Genomic DNA, 21,741 nt, shown 5'->3' on the forward strand with positions numbered 1-21,741 from the left:
AAACCGCAACCTCAGTTTTTTAAAATTCCATGAATGAAAAACCATGAATATTTTACAAAACATTCAGGTTATGGAAGTGGTCACATTTGTTGATTTCTTCAATAAAGCTGAAGTTCTTTCTCCATTGCTATATGGTAAGCCCTAGGGCTCAATTCAGATAAGTGTGCTGTGTTTCACTGCCAAAAAAAACATCCGTTTTCTTCTGCAGTCACCATAAACCAACAACCCTAGAAAAACCTGCTTTGTGGTCCTGAAGGAGCTATTATTGTTCAGAATATTTTACATGTAAGTGAAACCTGACAGTTCTTCTTCCTTCCTTTTATAATTTGTCGCTGGGAACTTCCATTTTTATTTATTCTTTCACAGTTAGCACCTGAATACTTATGGGATCTGCAAAAGTACATATTGAAATATGCAAATAGTACATAGCATGTGAGTGTCAGATTCATGGAAATTAAATCAAATACAGGGGAGAAAAAAGAAACAGTGCATTAAAGCTAACTTTATGGCCCTAAGCTATAGATAAATTGTGGTCTGTGGTAGTTAAACAACAGCTGTTCGAATTCAAAATAAAATTATGATAAGGATCCCCAGAAGAAAATACTTCTTGAGGTAACAGCGTTTACCTCAATGCATCTGTTAGCAAATAGCACGGACAAGAGCGTTAATGTGAAGGTTTACTCCCATTTCTTTCCCTATGGTCGTCTTGTCATTCCCACTTCTGGCAGACAGTGACTCTTACTGAGTGACATTTATGCTTCGGTTCCCAGCATAACCTTTTCTTCCATGTCCAGGCAGGTGAATTTCTGCTCCAGCTGGCTGTGGACCATGATGACAAGGGACTGTGATCAAGAAGAAAAACTCATAGATATCATGAAGAAAAGAAAACAGAAGGCGGGTACTACTTTAGTTGGAGTTCATGTATTCAAACTGGGTCTTCCTTATTCTCTTAGTGAATAGCAGTTCTTTAAGAGCTTCACACCCAATCAAATATAAACTTTCATGTATTACTATCTTCATTTATTGTTCAAGAGCTTTATTGCAGACATGTAGGAAACCACCCAGGTGGAATTTCTAAGAGCAATGACTGCTGTTTCCCTCAACACCTCAAACCTATGTGTGCTCATTTCAAGCCTATCTGCTTATTTTCTCTCTCTCTCCTGACTCGCTCCATCTCTTGCTCTCTCTAGAACCTGATCTCTGTCCCCTCCCATCACTGTCGTCACCATCACATCCACCAAAATGCACATTTGTAGCAAATAGACTATGTTCCTAAAAATAAATCTCTCAACCTATATTTTTTTGGTAAATAAAACAATTTGTCCAAGCCAAGAGAATGCATACAATTTTTAAACAATTTATACTTTATCTGAAACATGATATTCGTTCATATAGTTAAGGATGTTTAAGGAAATAATTTGGAACTGAAAACTTCCCCACAAAGCTGTATGTATATATAGAGATAAAATCTACATGTAGAAGCAGCCTCTTTGCATGGCCCAGTGCCAAGAAAAATCGTAATGGAGGGTTTTCAAATACAAATTAAATTTTGAAGCACTTTGCTTTTTTTTTATTATTTTTATTTTTATTTAGGAATCTTGCCCTGTAACCCAGGCTGGAGTGCAGTGGCACGATCTTGGCTCACTGCAACCTCCGCCTCCTGGGTCAAGCAATTTTCCTGCCTCAGGCTCCCGAGTAGCCATGATTACAGGTACCTGCCACCATGCCTGGTTAATTTTTGTATCTTTAGTAGAGATGGGGTTTTGTCATATTGGCCAGGCTGGTCTCAAACTCTGACCTCAGGTGATCCGCCCGCCTTGGCCTCCTAAAGTGCTGGGATTACAGGCATGAGCTACCACGCCCAGCCTGCATTTTTTAAAATGAGCTAAAAACAGGATTTAATAAGGAATTATTGTTATTAAAATATAAGTGAACTTTTAAAATAAAATTGACATTGTAAAATTTGTCAGTGAACTGGAATAGTATAGTTTGGGTTGTTTATGACTTTAACATTTTCAATAATATAAAAATTATTTGTTAATAATTTTATAACTTGCTTGCTTTTTCAGATACCAATATACTTTTTTGTGAGCCAAGGCAAAGTCCGTCTGACAACAGCAGATTGGATAATAACTGAAATGTAATCTGTAAGGAAGCTTAATAATAAGATATACATCTCTTTATATTTCACTAAATGGCTAAAGAAAGAATGTGGAAAACTTACGTTTATACAAAAACCAGCAGACTGACATCTATAGCAGCTTTATCCATAACTGTCAACATTTGGAAGCAACCAAGATGTCCTTCAGCAAGTGAATTGATAAACAAACTGTGGCACATCCAGACAAGGGAATATTATTCAGCACTGAAAATAAAGGCGCTATCAAGCCAGGAAAAAACAAGGAGGAAATTCACATGCATATTGTAAGTAGAAGAAGCCAACCTGCAAAAGCTGCATACCGTATGATTCCAACTCTGACATTCTGGAAAAGGTAAAACCCTGGAGGCAGTAAAGAGATCAGTGGTTGCCAGAAGTTAGGAGGAAAGGAGGGATGACTAGGCAGGGCACAGAGGATTTTTAGGGCAGTGAAACTACTCTGTGTGGTCCTGTAATGGTGGTTTAATGTCATTACACATTTGGTCGCACCCATAGACTGTACACCACCAAGAGTGAACTCTAATGTAAACTGTGGACTTTGGGTGATAATGATGTGTCAGTGTGGGTTCAATTGTAACAAATGTGCCACTCTGGTGGGGGATGGGGATAATGGGGAGCTGTGTGCGTGGGGTGGGTGGGGGCATGCGCAAAATCTCTGTACCTTCCTCTCAAGTTTGCAATAAACTTAAAAGCTCTTAAAAAGTAAGTATTTTTTTTAATGAGAAAGAAACAATGCAAACTAAATATACTGCTGGATCTAATATGAGAAAATAAGAACTGCTATTAATTTACATATATTAACTAATTAATTGTTAACCTTTTTAAAATACCATTGTGAACTGTAATGTATTTCATATTCAAATGAATCCTCAGCCTTATTCATTGTAAATATTAGTTAAACAAATGAGTAAATAAAAATTGACATCATAGAAAATCAAGTGAGTCTGGTCATAGCCAGATAACAAAGTGTTTAACCCACAAAAGAAATGCAATTGTTCTTTAAAACAATAAGAGGATTAATACAAAATTATTAAAGTTCATATTAAAGACATAAATGTAAACTTTACAAATAATTTTCTTATGGATAAATTATGCTTACTGTAGTTATTAGCCGGAACTTACAATAATCTACATATTAAGACAACCAAGACAACAATTAGTTTGTTTTAAAGCACCTGCCAACTTATATACCAGAAAATAAAAGTTTTCCAAGTGAAAAAAACAGCTTTGCTCAGAATGTAAAACACTCTACTGGATAGCCTGCTTAACAGCACTAGGGAAACAAAAGTTCTATGCATCAAAAGACGAATGAAAAGAGAAATCATAAACCAGGATGAAGATACATACAAACCCAATGGCTTCATATCTAGAATATATAAAGAACTCCCACAAATCAATAAGGAAAAGAGAAGCAGCCCAATAGAAAAATGGCAAAGTATGTGAACACAGAATCAATGAAAGAGAAAATTCAAATACTCCAAAACGTTTTAAAATATGTTCAACCTCTGGCTGGGCACAGTGGCTCACACCTATAATCCCAGCAATTTGGGAGGCTAAGGCAGGTGGATCTCTTGAGGACAGCCTGGACAACATGGCAAAACCCCATCTCTGATAAAAACACAAGAATTAGCTGGGTGTGGTGGCACAGGCCTGTAATCCCAGCTACTCAGGAGGCTGAGGCACAAGAATTGCTTGAGCATGGGAGGCCAAGGTTGCAGTGATCTGAGATCACACCACTGCACTCCAGCCTGGGCAACAGAGCAAGGCTCTGTCTCAAAAAAAAAAAAAAAAAAAAAAACTTTAACCTCAAAATACTTACAGAGATGCAAATAAAAACCATGAGATTTCATACCCATCACGTTCATTAAAGTTTTCCAATTCTGACAACACATTATTTTGGCAAGTGTATGAAGTAACACAGCTGATGGAAGTATAAACTGGTACAATCAATTTGGAGAAAATTTGGGAGTATATACATAAGTATCATATTTGAAACTACTCACAACCTATGCCTCAGCAACTCCAAACCTGAAGAAACTCCTGTCCACATGCCCAAGAAGATCTCTTTAAGAATGTTCACAGCATTATTTATTTCTAAATAATATAAAACTGAAAATATGTTACACACGCTCCATCAAGGATAAAATGTGTAAGCAAACTGTGATGTATTCATAAATAAAAATAATTAAAACATGCAAACTAGATGTCTATATCTGTCTATATTTTTTCAGCATGAATAAATCCCCAGAACATAGCACTAAAAGCAAAAAGCAAGTTGGAAAGACAAATACAGTTCAATAATACTTTCATGAAGTTTTAAATATATGCAAAAGAGCACCATGAATTGCTTATTAATGCAAACACAGAGTATAAAAATATGATATGTATGGGAACGATAGACATTGAATTCAGGAAACTAATGATTTCAGCTTGGGAGGGAATGGAACAGGGTAAGAGTGTGGGGGCTTTAACTGCATCTATAATGTTTTTTGTTTTGTTTTTTTAAACTGGGTGGCTGGGACTTTGGTGTTTACTATATTATTCTTCGTAATTTTTTTAATACTTCATAACTTAAAAATAAAAATGGCATCTGCCTCACAACCCCTAACAAGGACTTTCCCAGCTTCCCATTAACATAAAGATGGGAAAGCAAATAAAAAGACCGTATTTGAAATAGTGTTTGTATTAGTTTACTAGGGTTGTCATAACAAAATACCATAGATCAAGTGACTTAAACAATGTAAGTTTATTGTCTCGCAAATCTAGAGGTTGAAAGTTCGAGATCAAGGTGCTGGCAGGTTTGGCTTCCTGTAAGGCCTCTACCCTTGGCTTATAGACGGCCATCTTCTCACTGTATCCACACAAGGTTTTTCCTCTGTGCGCATCTGTGTCTTAATCTCCTCTTCTTATTAGAACACCAGTTGGATTGGATTAAGACCCACCCGTATGACCTAACTGAACCTTAATTACCTCTTAAAAGTCCCATCTAACTCCAAATACAAACAGTCCCCAATTTACAATAGTTCAAAAACTTAAAATTTTACTATGGTGCAAAAGCAATACCCGTTCAGTAGAAACCGTACTTTGGGTACCCATACAACCGAAAAAAGTGAAAAGTTTTTCACTTTTAGTACAGTATTCAATAAATTACTTGAGACAGTCAACACTTTATTATAAAATAGACTTTGGATGACTGGATGTTTTTGTCCAACTGTAGACCACCGTAAGTATTCTGAGCACGTTTAAAGTAAGCTAGGCTAAGTTACGATGTTCAGTAAGTGAGGTGCATTAGGAGTATTAAATGCATTTTTGACTTAATGATATTTTCAACTTATGATGGGACTGTTAGGACACAACCCTATCGTAAGTTGGGGAGCATCCGCACAGTCACACTCTGACGTTCTGGGAGTTAGAACTTCAACACATAAATTTTGGGGGGACACAATTTGGCCCATAACAATATTGAAATCTAAATTCAATGGACAACAGATTCCTAAAAGCTCGAATAAAATGCCTCATTATAAGAGTAGTGGAATCCTTTTGAGAATGAACAATCAATAACTTGCCTATGTTTCGTATCAGGCGTGGCACTGCCCCACCCACCCCCGCAAAGGTAGTGAGGAGATAAATCACCTCTCCTTTGTCTAATCTTACTTAAGAACCAAGATCCAGCCATAGTATGAATTGAGAATGCCAAACATTTTCTAATTTTCTTTTGTTGTCTGAAATAGGTAATAATCTGTCTCTGAGACTTCAAGATGATGATCTTTTCCCCTAATTGTGCAATATTTTTCTTATAGGCCTCCTGCTGGTATTTTTCTGGGCTTTTTTCATTGTCATAAAAAGACGAATCTTTTCAGTAAGAAATAGAATCTTATTCTTCCCTCCATTCCCATTTCCTCCCGCTCGCCCCTGCCACCCTGGCCTCCACCAAAGTACAGTCCATTCTGAGACTATGAGCACATGAAAAACTCCACTTCCCAGAATGCACTGTACTTCGCAAGGACTACACCTCCCAGGATGCAATGCACCTCAGCAGGTCTTCTCAAATGCCTGCACCAGTTTTGTTGTGTTTTGTTTTATTTTTCAGTTACATTTTCTAAATGGATGTAAGGCAGAACCATCTTCTGCAATGGAATAAAAGTAAGCTTGTCTTCAGATTTATTGCCTTCAGCCCTAAATGCCAGAACACAGTGGAACATTGTTTACAGAATTTTGAGACAGAAAAAAATAAACAAAACCCTTGAATTTATACCCAGCCAAGTGTTATTTGATGGGAGGAAAGCAACAGAAAGAACCTTCTATCATAGAGAAGTTTATTGGTCTTTACTAATTAAACAAAAGCATAACTTGGCTTTTTCAATATACATTTCAAAGACGCCAGAAAAATCATTACCCAAGAATGTTGTTTTCAGATTGATTGGACAGCGAGGAACAGAGCTTTTCTCTACAGTCCCTTGCCCAAATGTTCCTTTTCTGCTTCTGATGCTGTTAATTTTCCAGCATCAGAAATGCTTCTTGGGCCACATCCTTAACTTACTGTTCTAAATACTTGACTTCTTTGAGGAACACTTAAAACAAGAAATGATGCTGTTCTGTGCCAGCATTTACTAACAACGGCCAGACTTTTCACAGGGCTGATACAAAAAGTGCTCTTTTTGCCCTCCACAATAGAGAACTGCTGAAACCAACATAAAGGCCATTTTCATTGCCAAGTTTCTTGGTTATTGATTTTTTTTCCTGCATCTTTGAAATGCACATTGAGAAATCTAAGTGTGGTTTTAAATAATTAGCAAAGATCAATAAAGTGCCCTATGATATATTTCACTTGACACAAATCCCCACCTCTTATCTTCTTCCAAGACTGGAGAATATTTCTGTCTAAATATGTTTTTAAAACATTATATGCAATGATATTTGTTAGATTTATGTTGCAAAGAACAAAATCCACTCTAGCTAGTTTAGCTGAAGCTAGTTTATTACAAGTTTGAAATGGGTTATTGGATTGTTAGGCAGGCTGAGGAAAGAGCCTCTAGGTTAGATTTCAAGAATGGCTCCCAAAGTCACAAAATTCAGTCACCCACGGAGCTTCTTTTGTCATTTGGAAGCTGCTTGCCAAATAGGAAAGCCGCCACCTGAACCTTACCAACATCGCCCCAATCAAGAAGGCTGCTGTAATCTGTACCAGAAAAACAGGTCCCCTCTCCACACTCCAACTCCACAGTTCAACAGCTGTTGAGACGTTCACAGGTGTCATAGCAGAAAAACCAAGTTTCTACCTGTTTCTGCTTACTAAGAAAATCAAGCAGCTACAGTCTCTGCCTCCCTTCCACCTTCCAAATCATTCATGAGTGCATCTAATTCATCTACTTTTTGGAACCTAAATTACACTCAGAACCTCAGACAAAAGGAATTCTGGGAAATGTACAGGAATGCATACCAGACAAATGTTGGGAAAGACATGGAACACCAGTCCATCATCTTCACACCACTACCAACCTAATCATATTCTTAAATGTATAGGAAAAGAGACAAAGGACACGCCATAATCCTCGTGGTCCATTAGAAGCATCTGCAGAGCTTGTTGTAACTGAGGATAAGAGTTACAATAATAATATTAATCATCATCATCACTAACATTTGATTTCACACTATGTGTCAACCAATATTCTATGTGCTGTATGAGCATTATGCCATTTAATCCTTATAACAGCCCTGAGGTGTGTACTCTTTTTATCCTTAATTTACACCAGAGAGAACTGCAGCATAAAGAGGTGAATTAATTTGCTCAAGGCCACATACTGTTAAGTGATGGAATCAAGATTCTAACCCAGACAGTCTGACCCCAGAGACTGCCCCTCTGCTGGATTTAATGCAGTCGGTCTGAGGTGGGGTCCAGGAGACTGCTTTTTAATAAGCTCTCCAGGGCGACTCTCATGGACATCCAAGTTTATCTCCAGTATCTTCCAATTTTAGGCAATCATCGTGTATTAGTTTTATAATCATGAAAATGCTCTAAAAATTGACAACATATATCATTCTGCATATGCCATGTGATCATTGCCACAAAAGTAACATACACACTGCAAAAGGGCTGGAAGTAAATATACAAAAGGGCTAGCAGAGGTTCTCTTTGTATAGTGGGACTGAGAGTGATATTTTGCTGTCTTCTACTGTTTGTATTTTTCAAATGTTTACGAGGAGCATGACTTTTATTCTACGTCTGCATGTGCTCAAGTTTCATGTATTAGTTTACAAGTGGTTGATGTTGGCACCCAAGCCTTAAAGATGTCATCTTTTTACTTCTATTTCCCTTTTGTTTCCTTTTCCACCACGATGCAATTTTATCATATAAAATTAAAAACCAGAATGCTAACTGAAAATTTCTGAGTCCACTGACCAGGCTAAGACAAGAAAAACACAATTTTCCAGATAAATTCAAGTATTTTGTTTTTATGTTTTGCATGAGAGACTATGAAAGTGATTTGAGGTGCCAGTTCTGAACATGTACATCAATACCTGTTGATCACACTTGATCTTTCTGCATTCCCTCTTTTTCCTGTCTACCTCCACTCCTTCTTGTCTGTAAGTCTAAAAGGGCCCTGGCTGTGCTATGAGCTCGGCAGCCTTTTCAGAAACACAGTCGCCAGAGACTGACAGCTCCCACCGTCCACTGGGCCAGTCTGGCTCCTGCACACGCATGAGCTGACCACACACTTGGTAACCGTCGCTTTGACGAGCCAAGCTCAACAACCCTGATCCATCATCCAGGCAAACATTAATATTTTACCTCAGTTATCAAGTGTGCCCGTTCAAACTTTTATCTAAAACATTCTTTATCATCTTTTCATTAAGTTCTCAAGAGCTAATGGTTTCTGAGTTCCCCGGGTAAGGATGATGTTCTGAATAATGAAAGCTCATTATTTCTCCACAGAATGCTTGTTAATTCAAATGATGATATTAAAACTATAGTAGCCTTTAGCGCTGGGGTGATTTCTAGCATACTTTATCATGTATCAATATATACTCTGTTTGTCAAAACTGCCCAGGGCTGGGGCTGACATTCTCTCTGGAGGAGTCTAGTGCTTCAAAAGGCACTGAATACACCAAGGTGACAACTGGCAGGGTTTGCGCCTCTAGGAAATGGAGAGATGAAACTTGAAGTGCCACTGTCTCTCTTGATTTCCTTATTAGTATTCCTAAAGAAACGGTGCCCTCCTCTTCCTAGTCCTCATGGGTCTCCCTTTCGAATGGAATAAAAGAAAATCAATATTTTGAGAAAGAAGCACACACGGGGAGGTTCTACACATGAAATGTTATTTATTTCCATTTAACTGATCCCAGAAAAATCTACACAGAAAAAAGACTGATTTAGTTATTGCTTAGACACACACATGTGTACACACAGACTGCACTCAACTCAATGCTCCAGATGGTTGACGATACTCTTGGGGGAAAAGTGTGGGTTCTCACAGTTATTTTTAACAAGGCATTATTATTTGGTTCACTGAGTTTGGGGTGTCTTTCAAAACTTCCTAACCGTACCTCATCCAAGTTTTTATGACCAAGGAGATTCTTACAGTTGTCACATTGCTGTAAATTTCTTGAATAAGTCCCCGCTTCTCGACTTTCAACAGCAGGATACTTCAAATATTTCAAATGTTGCCAACCTCGCCTCATGCTCCTCAATTCTTCCTTACCTTTGGATAAAAGGTCTTTACTGACTGAGATGCTTACTGCAAAGAGGTTCCTTCCCACTGGAAGAATAAGCCCAGCCTATCTTCTAGGTGAACTGTACAGCTTCCAGTTAGGGGATCTCCCATTTCCTTTCTCTCCACTCACTCTTTGCCTTTCTGTTATTGAAAAGTGTTGCAGAAAAATAGAAATTGCTTCCTTCTGGAAGTGTTTCAAATTCCTCTCTGTGTCCTGCATTTTTGACGCACCTGAAATTTTAGTCTCCCAGCAGGTCTCCAAGGAGAAGGCACTGTTCCCCAAACGAGGTGTTTTACCTTTTTGAAATTGCGCAAACCTGAATAATCGTATCCACCCCTCCCTCTAGAATCTGGGAGGAATTGTCATTTTGAAAACCAAGCCATTCTCTGAGTTGCTTGGAGCTGTAAGGTCAACACACAGGAGCATTCGTGCACGCTACAACATGCATTTCTGTACCATTGTCTCTTAATTATCTCTCTTGTGGAAGACTAGCTGGCCTTCTGCCCACAGGCTCCATCATACCACGATGGTGAACTCTCTGCATTATAGTTGCACTTTTTAGAACAGTAACGATCCAAAAGAAAACGATCCAAAAGAAAAGGATCTACCAGCATTACTTTAATTATATTAATTATACCACTCAATAGTTTCTGCATTTTACATTAATCATGCTAGGCAATAGAATGATGCTTATTTAAATGAAATAAAAGTCACTCTGTTCATCCAACAAATGAATGAAAAGGGGCATCTCAGCTAATTTATTATAGAGAAGCAAATGCATTCCCAGAATATTTCGGTCGTTAGGTCAACTTAAGAAAAATGTGGTTTAAGAAAAGTATGTAGGGCATTTCCCATTGCATACATGGTTTTAAGTATTCTGACCCAGTATCAGACTATGTGCCAAAACATCTTCAGGGTATACAAACATCCCAATCTTTGGTTCAGAAAATATGGTTACCATATATGCAGGAAACTGGTTGTAACTCCTCCCAAAGTTTAAATGGTACTTCAGTCCTAATATGGATAGCAAAGAAGTAGACTTGGAAGAAACTGATTAACACATCATTCCATTTGGTCTAGCAGCCTAGTAAGCATCATTTTCCATAAAAGACCCCAGAAGCAAATGCTGTATTAATTTGCTCACTATTTCAGACCATATACCCACTCAATCTTTTAAAGCTCAGATTTTATCAGGAATGGGTAGCTTTAGGACAAATTAAACATGAAACATTTGAGAAATTGACTTGTTGGCATCTAAGATTAGCAAATTAATTTTCAAGAGCAAATGGTACTTACTGCAACTGAACAAAAAATGTGGGGGAATATGGGTAGAAAGCTCAAGTAAAGAAATATTCTTGGTAGATTCCATTTTCAATCCTTTTCACATAAGCATTTTATTCAAAATGTATTTGTAAAGGACAAAGTCAAATGTAAATGTCTGCATGATAAATCCATGAACATCAAAAATGAAAACACAGACGCAAAATTATTTTGACTGCCTGCCCAAAAAAGTGAATACAATTGAATGATTTGCATATGAAAATACGTTTTTTCAGAGGTTGGGTTTTGTTTTTATTTTAATGAATACATAAGAAATTCTTTCAACAAATCACAAGTTGAATTCTACATGTCATTCTTCACTATTCAGAATACATGCTACTAACCATCACAAAAAAAATCTACTCTGCTGTAAGGATAGCCATTTCAAGCTCAATAGGCTTTCCAGCTCAGCTGAAAATCTTTGCGGATCTGTAGTCAACAAAAATATATTGCTCCATAATCTGCAGGTTATTTTTTTTTTTAAGTTCTTTATTCTTTTCACACTTTTTATCCGTGCAGGTTGCTATCCATAGCTTAAAGCAGGGATGAACAAAGTCTCTAAAGGGTCAGAGAATAAATATTTTAAGATTGGATTTGCAAACCATGCAGTTACTACAGCAGCTACTCAACTCTGCCATTGTAGTGTGACAGTAGTCATAGACAATATGTAAATGACTGCACATGGCCATGTTCCAATAAAACTTTACTTGAAAAACAGGCAACAGGTCATATTTGATCCACAGACCATAGTTTGCTGGCTTCTATAAAGGAAAATATGTCTTAAAATCATTTGCTTTACACATAGACTAATATATTTATTTAAAACTACTCTCTAAAAAACCACTAAGAACAGAATTATATGGCTTAATCATTTATGATTAAGTCACTTACAGTTAGCTTCACATCAAATCTGTTTCTTCCAGCATATAACTTGTTGGACAGATGATTTTATCTATAAACTGCTACATAAATTAACCCAATATCTGCCAGTCAATTGAACTCTTAACCTTGTTAAAAGTCAATCTTAATCTTAACATTAAAAAATTAAAGCACATAAGGAAGGAAAAATATGAATAAAGATAAACTGTTTAAATCAACCATTCATGCTAGTCATTGCAATAATACAAGGAAGATCTTCTAGACCACAACTGGACCCTTATATAATGAAAATGATGTATTGAATGATCTGCCTGTGAACTGTAAGTATTAGAACAACTAAGAAGTTCTGAAGCTTTCTTCTAGGATGGCACATACTCCATGGAAGGGCTGTTTCAGTCTTCCACATGAAGTAGGTTAGTCCTATCGTAAACTGTGAAAGAAACTGAAGAACAAAGGGCATGATTCATCCAAAAATGGATGCACTAATGAAACATCAACTAACTCAGAAATTTTATGTTTCAGGGCCTCAGAGTTTATGTAAACTGGGGTTCTTTACTTTGGGTCTATGACTGGACTTCAGTTGTGTTCCAAAAGTTGCGTAAAATTATGGAGAAAATTCGAATGTTCAAGTGTTTAACTTTTGTCTTTTGTGAAAGTCTATTAGATCCATCAGGTAACTCCTACACAGGTCATTATCCCTCACAGCAATTTGAATAGTCTAAGTTGTAAATTATTGCCTGTAAGTACTTATTTGAGGTTTCAGAGATAGATTGGGAAAAGCTTGGAATTACAAAATCAGAGTTTCAGAGCGGTTCTGAAAAGTTTTCTGGCCCAACCATCATCTTGTCCTTAAATTATTTCTATTCCCCCCTCAAGCAATCATGTAGCTTAGTTTAAATGTTTCTGTTGACAGGGATCTCACCTCCTTACAAAACAGCCCTTTCCGCCTTTTGGTAACTCTGATTATTAGAAGGTTCTTTTTCATATTGAGTGAAACTTACCTGTCCTATAGTTTTTACCCATTAGTTACCCATCTACCCATTAGTTTACCCATTAGTTCTAAGTTCTGGTGCCTACAGAACAAGTCTATTTCCTCTTTTACATGACAGCTTTTGACCATTTCAGGTGTCAGCAAACTTCTTCTGTGAATGGTCAGAGTAAATATTTTGGAGTTTTCAGCCATATGGTGTCTATTGCAACCACTCAAATCTGCTGTTGTTACACAAAAGCCAGTCACTGACAATAGGTAAATGAATGAGATGACTGGGTTCGCAATTAAACTTTGCTTATATAGACATTGAAATTTGAATTTTATGTATGATTTGCTTCCAACTATTTAAAAAGGGAAAAATCGTTTTTAGCTCACAGGCCATACGGAAAGAGGAAGTGGACCAGATTCAGCACCTGGGCTATTGTTTGCCAACCCCTGAGATTTTCCCTTCTTCAGTCTAAACGTTCCTGGTACCTTTAGCCATTTATTTTAAGACGTGGTAATACTTCTTCATTATTTCAGCCTAAAATTGCTTTTTTTTCTTTCTTTCTTTTTTTGAGACAGAGTCTTGCTCTGTCGCCCAGGCTGGAGTGCAGTGGTGTGATCTTGGCTCATTGCAACCTCCATCTCCCAGGTTCAAGCAATTTCTCCTGCCTCAGCCTCCCGAGTAGCTGGGACTACAGGTATGCAGCACCACACCCAGCTAATTTTTTGTATTTTTAGTAGAGACGGTGTTTCATCATGTTGGCCAGGCTGGTCTCGAACTCCTGACCTCAAGTGATCCACCTGCCTAAGCCTCCCAAAGTGCTGGGATTACTGGCATGAGCCACCACGCATGGCCATTTGTCTGTTTTTAGTCTTTTTCTTTGTGTGTGGATTACTCACATGTATTGAATTATTTGACTGAAAGTATTCTAATCTGTTTAAAATATATTACCTCTTTTAACTTTCATACCAATCCTTACAAGGGGGGTATTACTAATTTATTTATTACTTTGTTCTAGAAGTTAATATTATCCCTGTTTTATACATGGGGCAACAGAAGGTTAACAGAAGGCAAGTGACTTGCCCCAAATATGTGGTTAGAAAGTAGCAAGAAGAAGGATTTGAAGACAATCTCCTAATTCCTAGTCCAAGATGCTTTCTACCATACCTTGTCCCCCTGTATCTAGAGGTCATACAATCCTGCAGAAGGGAATGAGCTTGTTCTGACATGATTCATGCTTGGTGAACCCATGAGGCTTCTGAAAATCATCACTTTTTTCCTATACTTTTGAACCATCTTTTCAGTAGAGAGATCTAACATCTTTTGTTGGTTGCAGAATTATCCTCTGGCCTCTTTTGAAGGCATTCAGAATCTTGAGGAAAGTGAAATCTGAGCACAGTCAGGATTTAGAGAGAAACCAGACATTGGAGGAAGATGAGGTAGGATTTTAAAAAATCAGCATGTCTGGCCAGGCATGGTGGCTCAAGCCAGTAATCCCAGCTCTTTGGGAGGCCGAGGTGGACGGATCACCTCAGGTCAGAACTTCAAGACCAGTCTGGTCAACATGGCGAAACCCCGTCTCTACTGAAACTACAAAAATTAGCCAGGCGTGGTGGCGGGCACCAGTAATCCTAGCTACTTGGGAGGCTGAGGCAGGAGAATCACTTGAACCTGGGAGGCGGAGGTTGCCGTGAGCTAAGATCACACCATTGCACTCCAGCCTGGGCAATAGAACAAGACTCTGTCTCAAAAAAAAAAAAGAAGAAGAAGAAAGGAAAAGAAAAGAAAAGAAAAAGAAAAGAAAAGGTTTGCACAATTGCACCACTGAAGGAATATAGAGTATATCTTCCAAAGCAACCACTGCATAGGAAACAATATCATTTGGATGCGTAAGTTTTGGGGAACTTGTATAAAAATTACTCAGGCTACACTATAGTCTTTGAAATGTCTTGGTAAGATATAGTCCTATTCTCCCCGCCCCCCCCCCCCTTTTTTTTTTTTTTTTGTCGTTGTTGTTAAGTTCAACTTAACCAAAATTGTTAAGGTGTACTAGTGTCTGGTGTCTTAATGACAGCATAAAACTGTTAAAACATTATACTGGCCCTTTTCAGTTGTTTTTTTGTTTTTGTTTTTGTTTTTGTTTTTGTTTTGAGACGGAGTCTTGCTCTGTCGCCCAGGCTGGAGTGCAGTGGCCGGATCTCGGCTCACTGCAAGCTCCGCCTCCCGGATTCACGCCATTCTCCTGCCTCAGCCTCCCAAGTAGCTGGGACTACAGGCGCCCGCCACCACGCCCGGCTAGTTTTTTGTATTTTTTAGTAGAGACGGGGTTTCACTGTGTTAGCCAGGATGGTCTCGATCTCCTGACCTCGTGATCCACCCGTCTCGGCCTCCCAAAATGCTAGGATTACAGGCTTGAGCCACTGCGCCCGGCCCCTTTTCAGTTTTAATATATTTTTAAGACTGCTGACATTTCCTTTCAGGAGTTAAAATACCACCTTTCAATGTGGGTTTCAAGCATGAGTCAAAAATACTCTTAGGTTTAGTAGAGCCTGCCAATAGCTCTACTTTCCCTAGACCATCCAGATAACAGGCCAAAGATGCTTCATGACTTGGGCATGAGTGGTATTCGAATTCCAACCACAAAAGGCTCTCTCTAAGGAGACCTACTCCAGAAACATTAGTGCACTTCACTGGCTTGGTCTGTGTAAATGCTCATCATATTTAGAGTCTACACCAGAATGTGGTGTCATACTGGCTCTGTTTCATAAACATCCAAGTCTGACCTCTCAAACCCTGACAAATAGCACCTGACCCCTGGCTATCATGACTTTCTTTATAATGGCAGAGCCCAGTCAATGTGTTTGTAAGAAAGTTAAAGGAAAAAAAAGTTTTAATTGTTATTTAAATAACTCAATATATTCTGTTTACAAGGTTTTATCAAAACATTAAACATTGCAAATTTTTTTTCCGACTTTTAAGTTCAGGGGTGTATGTGCAGAATGTGCAGATTTGTTACATAAGTAAACGTGTGCCATGGTGGTTTACTGCCCAGCTCATCCCACCACCTAGGTATTCAGCCCACATCCATTAACTATTCTTCCTGATGCTCTCCCTCCCCCTATCTGCCCGCTCCAACAGGCCCCAGTGTGTGTGGTTCCCAGCAATGTGTCCATGAGTTCTCATCATTCAGCTCCCACTTATAAGTGGGAACATGTGGTGCTTGGTTTTCTGTTCCTGCATTAGTTTGCTGAAGATAATGGTTTCCAACACCATCTGGGTCCCTGCATAGGACATGATCTCATTCCTTTTTATGGCTGCGTAGTATTCCATGGTGTACATGTACCACATTTTCTTTATCTAGTCTATCATTGATGGGCATTTAGGTTGATGCTATATCTTTGCTATTGTGAATAGTGTTGCGAAAACATTGCAAATTTAATTAATTTATTTATTTATTTATTTATTTTTGAGATGCAGTCTCACTCTGTTGCCCAGGCTGGAGTGCGGTGGTGCAATCTCAGCTCACTCCAACTTCCACCTCCTGGATCCTGGATTCAAGTGATTCTCCTGCCTCAGCCTCCCAAGCAGCTGAGATTACAGGCACATGCCACCATGCCCAGCTAATTTTTGTATTTTTAGTAGAGATGTGGTTTCACCATGTTAGCCAGGCTGGTATTGAACTCCTGACTTCAAGTGATCTGCCTGTCTCGGCCTCCCAAAGTGCTGGGATTACAGGTGTGAGCCACCACGCCCAGACACATCGCAGGTTTTAAATGCTAAAATAAGGGCCTCAATACTTTGAATCTCTTATGATGACACTGTTTTTATCAAAGGAGTTTGTGCCCTTTCCATTATCATACATGTTACATATTACTGAATCATAATCAAGGCTTTACATACCTTGTTATTTGTTAATGGTCTCTGTCAGCTAGAGGGCTAGAGCTCCACAAGGGCAGGGATTTCTGTCTTTTGGTTCGGTTATATATAACAAGCACCTGGAACAATGGCTGGCACATACTAGGCACTTAACATTTATTTAATGAATGGATGGATGGGTAGATGGATGGATGATTGGATGGAGCCATATTCCCTACTAGATTACTAGATTGTAAACATCCCAAATAAACATTCTAAGAAAAGTAATACATGTACTTTGTTAAATACAATTCAAACAACCTATAAGAAGAGTATGAGACTCATTAGGGAAATTTGAATAGTGAATAATTGATGCTCTTCATAAAATATTGCTTGTTTGTTTAGGTGTAGAATGTATTGCAGTTATGGTTTACATATTGAACTACTTAAAGACACAATGATGGCTGGCGTTTGTTGCAAAACAATCTTGAGGCAGGGGAAGGGCAGTGAGAGAGATATGGATGAAACATAATCTGCTGTGAGCTGATCATTGTTTTGGGGTAGTGAGTGCATGGAAGTTTATTACACTGTCGTCTCTACTTTTGCTTAATATACTTCAAAATACTTAATTGTATTTTTTTCATAATAAAAACTGAAATATTCAAGCATTACAGAATGGCATAAAGTCAAAAGCAAGACTGTCCCATCTCTGAACTCTTACCCCTACATCATCTCATTTCCAGGTCATTCGTTTAAAAAAAAAAAATCTTAACTACAAGCACCTAAAACATACCAAGCTCTATTGTAGTCACTGGAGCTATAGTTGTAAGCAAGTGCTCACATGACAGTGTAGAAACAGATAATAAATAAGCTGATAAATATATAAGACAATTTCAGAGAGTGATAAGTGCTCTAAGAAAACAAACCAGTTCTCCCCAAAGCAACCAGTGTTTCCAAGTAGTCTAGGCATTTAGCCACACATGCGTGCGTGTGCAATGCGTGTGTGTGCGTGCGTGTGCACATGCGTGTGTGTGCGTGCACAATGCGTGTGTGCGCGTGTGTGCAATGCGTGTGTGTGCGTGCATGTGCAATGCGTGTGTGTGCGTGTGCACATGTGTGAGTGTGTAATGCGTATGCGTGCATGCGTGTGCACATGTGCATGCTCATGCATGTATCACATACCATTTTATTGCTCAGATGGGAGCATCCATGCTGTTCTATACTTTGCTTCTTTCCTTGAATAATACATCCTACAGATAAGTCTGTACCCAGACTGTGACCTTTCAAGAGCAAGGGCCACATGAACTCACTTCACATCCCCAGTGCCTGTCAGACCCACAGCAGAAGCCTGATAAATTTAATGCCTGATTGAAAGTCTTCCCAATCAAAAATTGGTTAAACAACAAATACTCTGCCTTCTCACCCTCTCTGTACCTTGCCTCTCCTACTCCAAAGGTGGGATCCAAGGGAGGTTTGCAGAGTTGTGTGGTGCCTGGCATATGGAGAGCTTTCAATCAGTGTTTGCTAGAGGAATTCAGAGTGGGATGAGAATTACAGCAAGGCAAAGACTGTCAGACAAACTTCTCCTTAATGAGAGCTGGGCATCTGGTGTGCTGCGCCAGGAAGAAAATGTGTGCCGGGTCCCCAGTGTGGACAGGTGTTCTCTGGCATTTGGAAGCAAAGCTAAAGCACAGTTTATGGTGCATGCCGCATGGTCTAGGTTGGTTTTGGTTTTTTGCTTTTTGTTTTTGTTTGTTTCCTTCACCTGCTCTAGCTGCTACAGCCTTTGATAATGCTGTATGCTTGCCCTAAGAATCACCTTTAATTCTCAGCAGATCTCAGAGAGCTGAACATGGAATCACTGGGCAATCACTTACCTCATGGTTTATTTCCTGAAGAGCTTGACTCTTATAAGATCCAAGATGTCATGTTAATTTTTTAAAATGTATTCTTAGTAGTCATAATGATTCTGTTGTTGTTTTTCTGGAAAACATTAATAGCAAAAAGGTCACATGAGTTAAGTGGTCACCCAGACCATTTGAACCCCAAACCTTGCTTAATCTTGAATGGCCTGAGAAAGGTTAGAGGTATTTGCCTATGTTCTCAAAAATAAAATACCTGAGTTATTGATAAATACAAAAAAAATTGGAGTGAAAGGGAAGAACAACCAACTGTAAATTGGAACTTATTTACATATTTCCTAGCATTACTCATTGTGGGATAATGCCTATTTGTGTAAAGAGAGCTGAAGAACCTGAGGATATTCTTCCTGCTACTACATCCAGGTCAATGTGTGATACTCCCTTTGCTAATCATATTTATTTAAAAGATTGGAAGATTATTCCAACAAATTGATCTAAAGACCCCTTTTGCACAGCCCAAGATACTTGTAAAACTCTCCTTTTAAAATATCACTAAAAGATCTCATTTGACATAACAATAGTGTTAGGTTGAGTGGGAGCTCAGGCCTATCCATGATGGTTGTGTGTGCTAGGTGAGTTATATCAGTTTGTGTGAAGAGAGGGAAGTGAATACGAGCACACAGAACATAGCAACAGAGGCTGGAGAATGCCTGCAAGTTTGAAAGAGGAAAGGAAGATACCAAAGACATTTTCCATCAAGTTAACCATCAAAATCATCATAGAAACAAAGACTGGCCAAAATGCTTGAGGTCTGCACATGTAAACACATGTCTTAGTCAGCTGGGGCTGCTATAGCAAAATACCACAGGCTGGGTGGCTTATACAACAGATATTTATTTTTTGAGATCAAGGTGCCAGCATGGTTGGGTTTTGGTGATGGTCCTCTTCCAGGCTTGCAGACAGCCACCTTCTTGCTGTGTGCTGATGTAGCCTTTCCACAGTGCCTTATTGTGGAGAGAGAGAGATCCATCTCTCTCTGACGTCCTCTTCTTATGAGGGCACTAATTCCATCATGAAGGCACCACTCTTGTGACCTCATCTAACCCTAACTACCTCCCAAAGGACTTTTAATACCATCACACTGAGGGATCAGGGCTTCAACACATGAATTTGGTGGAAGGGACACAAATATTTAGCCCAAAATAACACTAGAGTAATTTTAGCACTTCACACATGCATTTCATTTGGTTTTTGTGAGAATCTATGTATATCAGGAAGCCCTGTACAAGTTTGCTTTGGATTGATTATTCACTTGACATTCAAGAAATATTTCTTATCATTTACTCTGTGCCTGGTGCAGTCGTAGGCCTTGGGGAATTCAGCAGGAAAAAACAGACATGGTCCCTGTCCTCAAGGAGCTCACAGTTTAATGGGAGAAAAAGAGAGACAATGAATAAACAAACAAAGAAAAAAGTAAATACAAATAAATCAATCACTTGTGATTTGGCTTTGAAGGACAAATACAGATGTAGTCCTAAAGAAAAGGACGGGGAAGAGGTGATTAGGAAAGGCCTCTTTGAAAAGGCAACGTTGAAGCTGATACCTGAAAGATAAGAAGCCTGCCCTGTGGAAAATGGAAAAGGGTTTCAGCAGATGGAACAGCAGGTGTGAAGACCTCCAGGCAGAAGAGAGGCTGGCATGTTCTAGGGACCAAAAGAAGCTTCTGTGTCTGGAACGCAGTCTATGATGGGGAGAGGACAGCATGAGGTTGGAGGGATTGGGAGTACAAGATTGCAGGGGGCCTTGTTAGCCAAGGTAAGGCCTTCATTTTATTCTCAGGATGATGGGAGCTGTTATAGAGCTTAAGCTGGGGAAAGAGGTGGTTTGGTTCATGGGATTTGTTCACTGTTATGAGAAGCAGTCAGTAGATGAAGGTAAAGAAGGCAGGAAGAGACAAAGACAAAGCCAGAACCAATTCAGATATTTTGAGTAAATCAGTTTTCTTCTAGCCTTCGTGGTCCTAGAAAACTACATGTAGACTTAGTGTTGTTTGAAAATCATTTTTTAGGTGATGAAGGGACTGTGCATTCAGCAGACGTTTGTTGAGTGTCTACCCAGATGTGTTATGTGGTGGTGGCACAAAGATTGAATAAGACAAAAACCCTGGCCACCAAGAGCACTCAGGCCAGTCAAGGATACTGACAAGCACACCAAAGACACTCAAAGAACACATGAAGAGCTCTGAGAAGGGTAGTTAAGGAGGAGGAGGAGGACTCTGAAGATCGAGCCCTGCTGGGGAGGGCAGGCAGCAGGAAAGGCCTTGTGCAAAACACAAGTGCTGCATGAGCAGATTCCTTATGGAATAAGGACGACTTTTCCCAGGTGGATGGAGTTAGATGTGGAAAAGCAGGCAGGGGGAACAGCACACACAAACATTGAGAGATGAGTGAGCCGCGAGTCTGAAAGCCACTGTGACAGCTCGTGTGGCCAGAGCGCTGGGCCACAAAGGGGAGTGACAATGAGGATCTTCTCTACCAATAAGAGGGGAAGAGGGAAGAAAGCTAAGATGAATTTCTTTAGAAGACGTGTGAAGAACAATTTGGAAGAAGAATAAAGGCAAAGTAGAATCTGATGCAACAGCCCAGGCAACAATGCATTAGTCACATCTAAGGCAAGATGATAAGCCTCAAAAAGGTAAGACGTGACAGTCTTCATTGTATTCCCTTGACCACCAGGTACAAAACCAAACACACCATATTTTCTTTTTTTTTTTTTTTTTGAGACGGAGTCTTGCTCTGTCGCCCAGGCTGGACTGCAGTGGCCGGATCTCAGCTCACTGCAAGCTCCGCCTCCCGGGTTCACGCCATTCTCCTGCCTCAGCCTCCTGAGTAGCTGGGACTACAGGCGTCCGCCACATCGCCCGGCTAGTTTTTTGTTATTTTTTTAGTAGAGACGGGGTTTCACCATGTTAGCCAGG

The 21,741-nt window shown here is 39.2% G+C and overlaps 1 protein-coding gene across 1 annotated transcript in view; it reads right to left on the reverse strand.

Annotated features, from left to right (window-relative positions):
- Window positions 1-21,741, reverse strand: part of OFCC1 (orofacial cleft 1 candidate 1) — a 513,721-nt gene that overhangs the window by 439,190 nt on the left and 52,790 nt on the right. The window contains exon 2 of the mRNA XM_025382309.1: window positions 18,780-18,885. Coding sequence (XP_025238094.1) covers window positions 18,780-18,784 — 5 coding nt within the window. The 5' untranslated portion in view covers window positions 18,785-18,885. The remainder of the gene's footprint in view (window positions 1-18,779; window positions 18,886-21,741) is intronic.

Source organism: Theropithecus gelada, chromosome 4 (genome assembly GCF_003255815.1).
Source record: "Theropithecus gelada isolate Dixy chromosome 4, Tgel_1.0, whole genome shotgun sequence".
Taxonomy (NCBI): domain Eukaryota; kingdom Metazoa; phylum Chordata; class Mammalia; order Primates; family Cercopithecidae; genus Theropithecus; species Theropithecus gelada.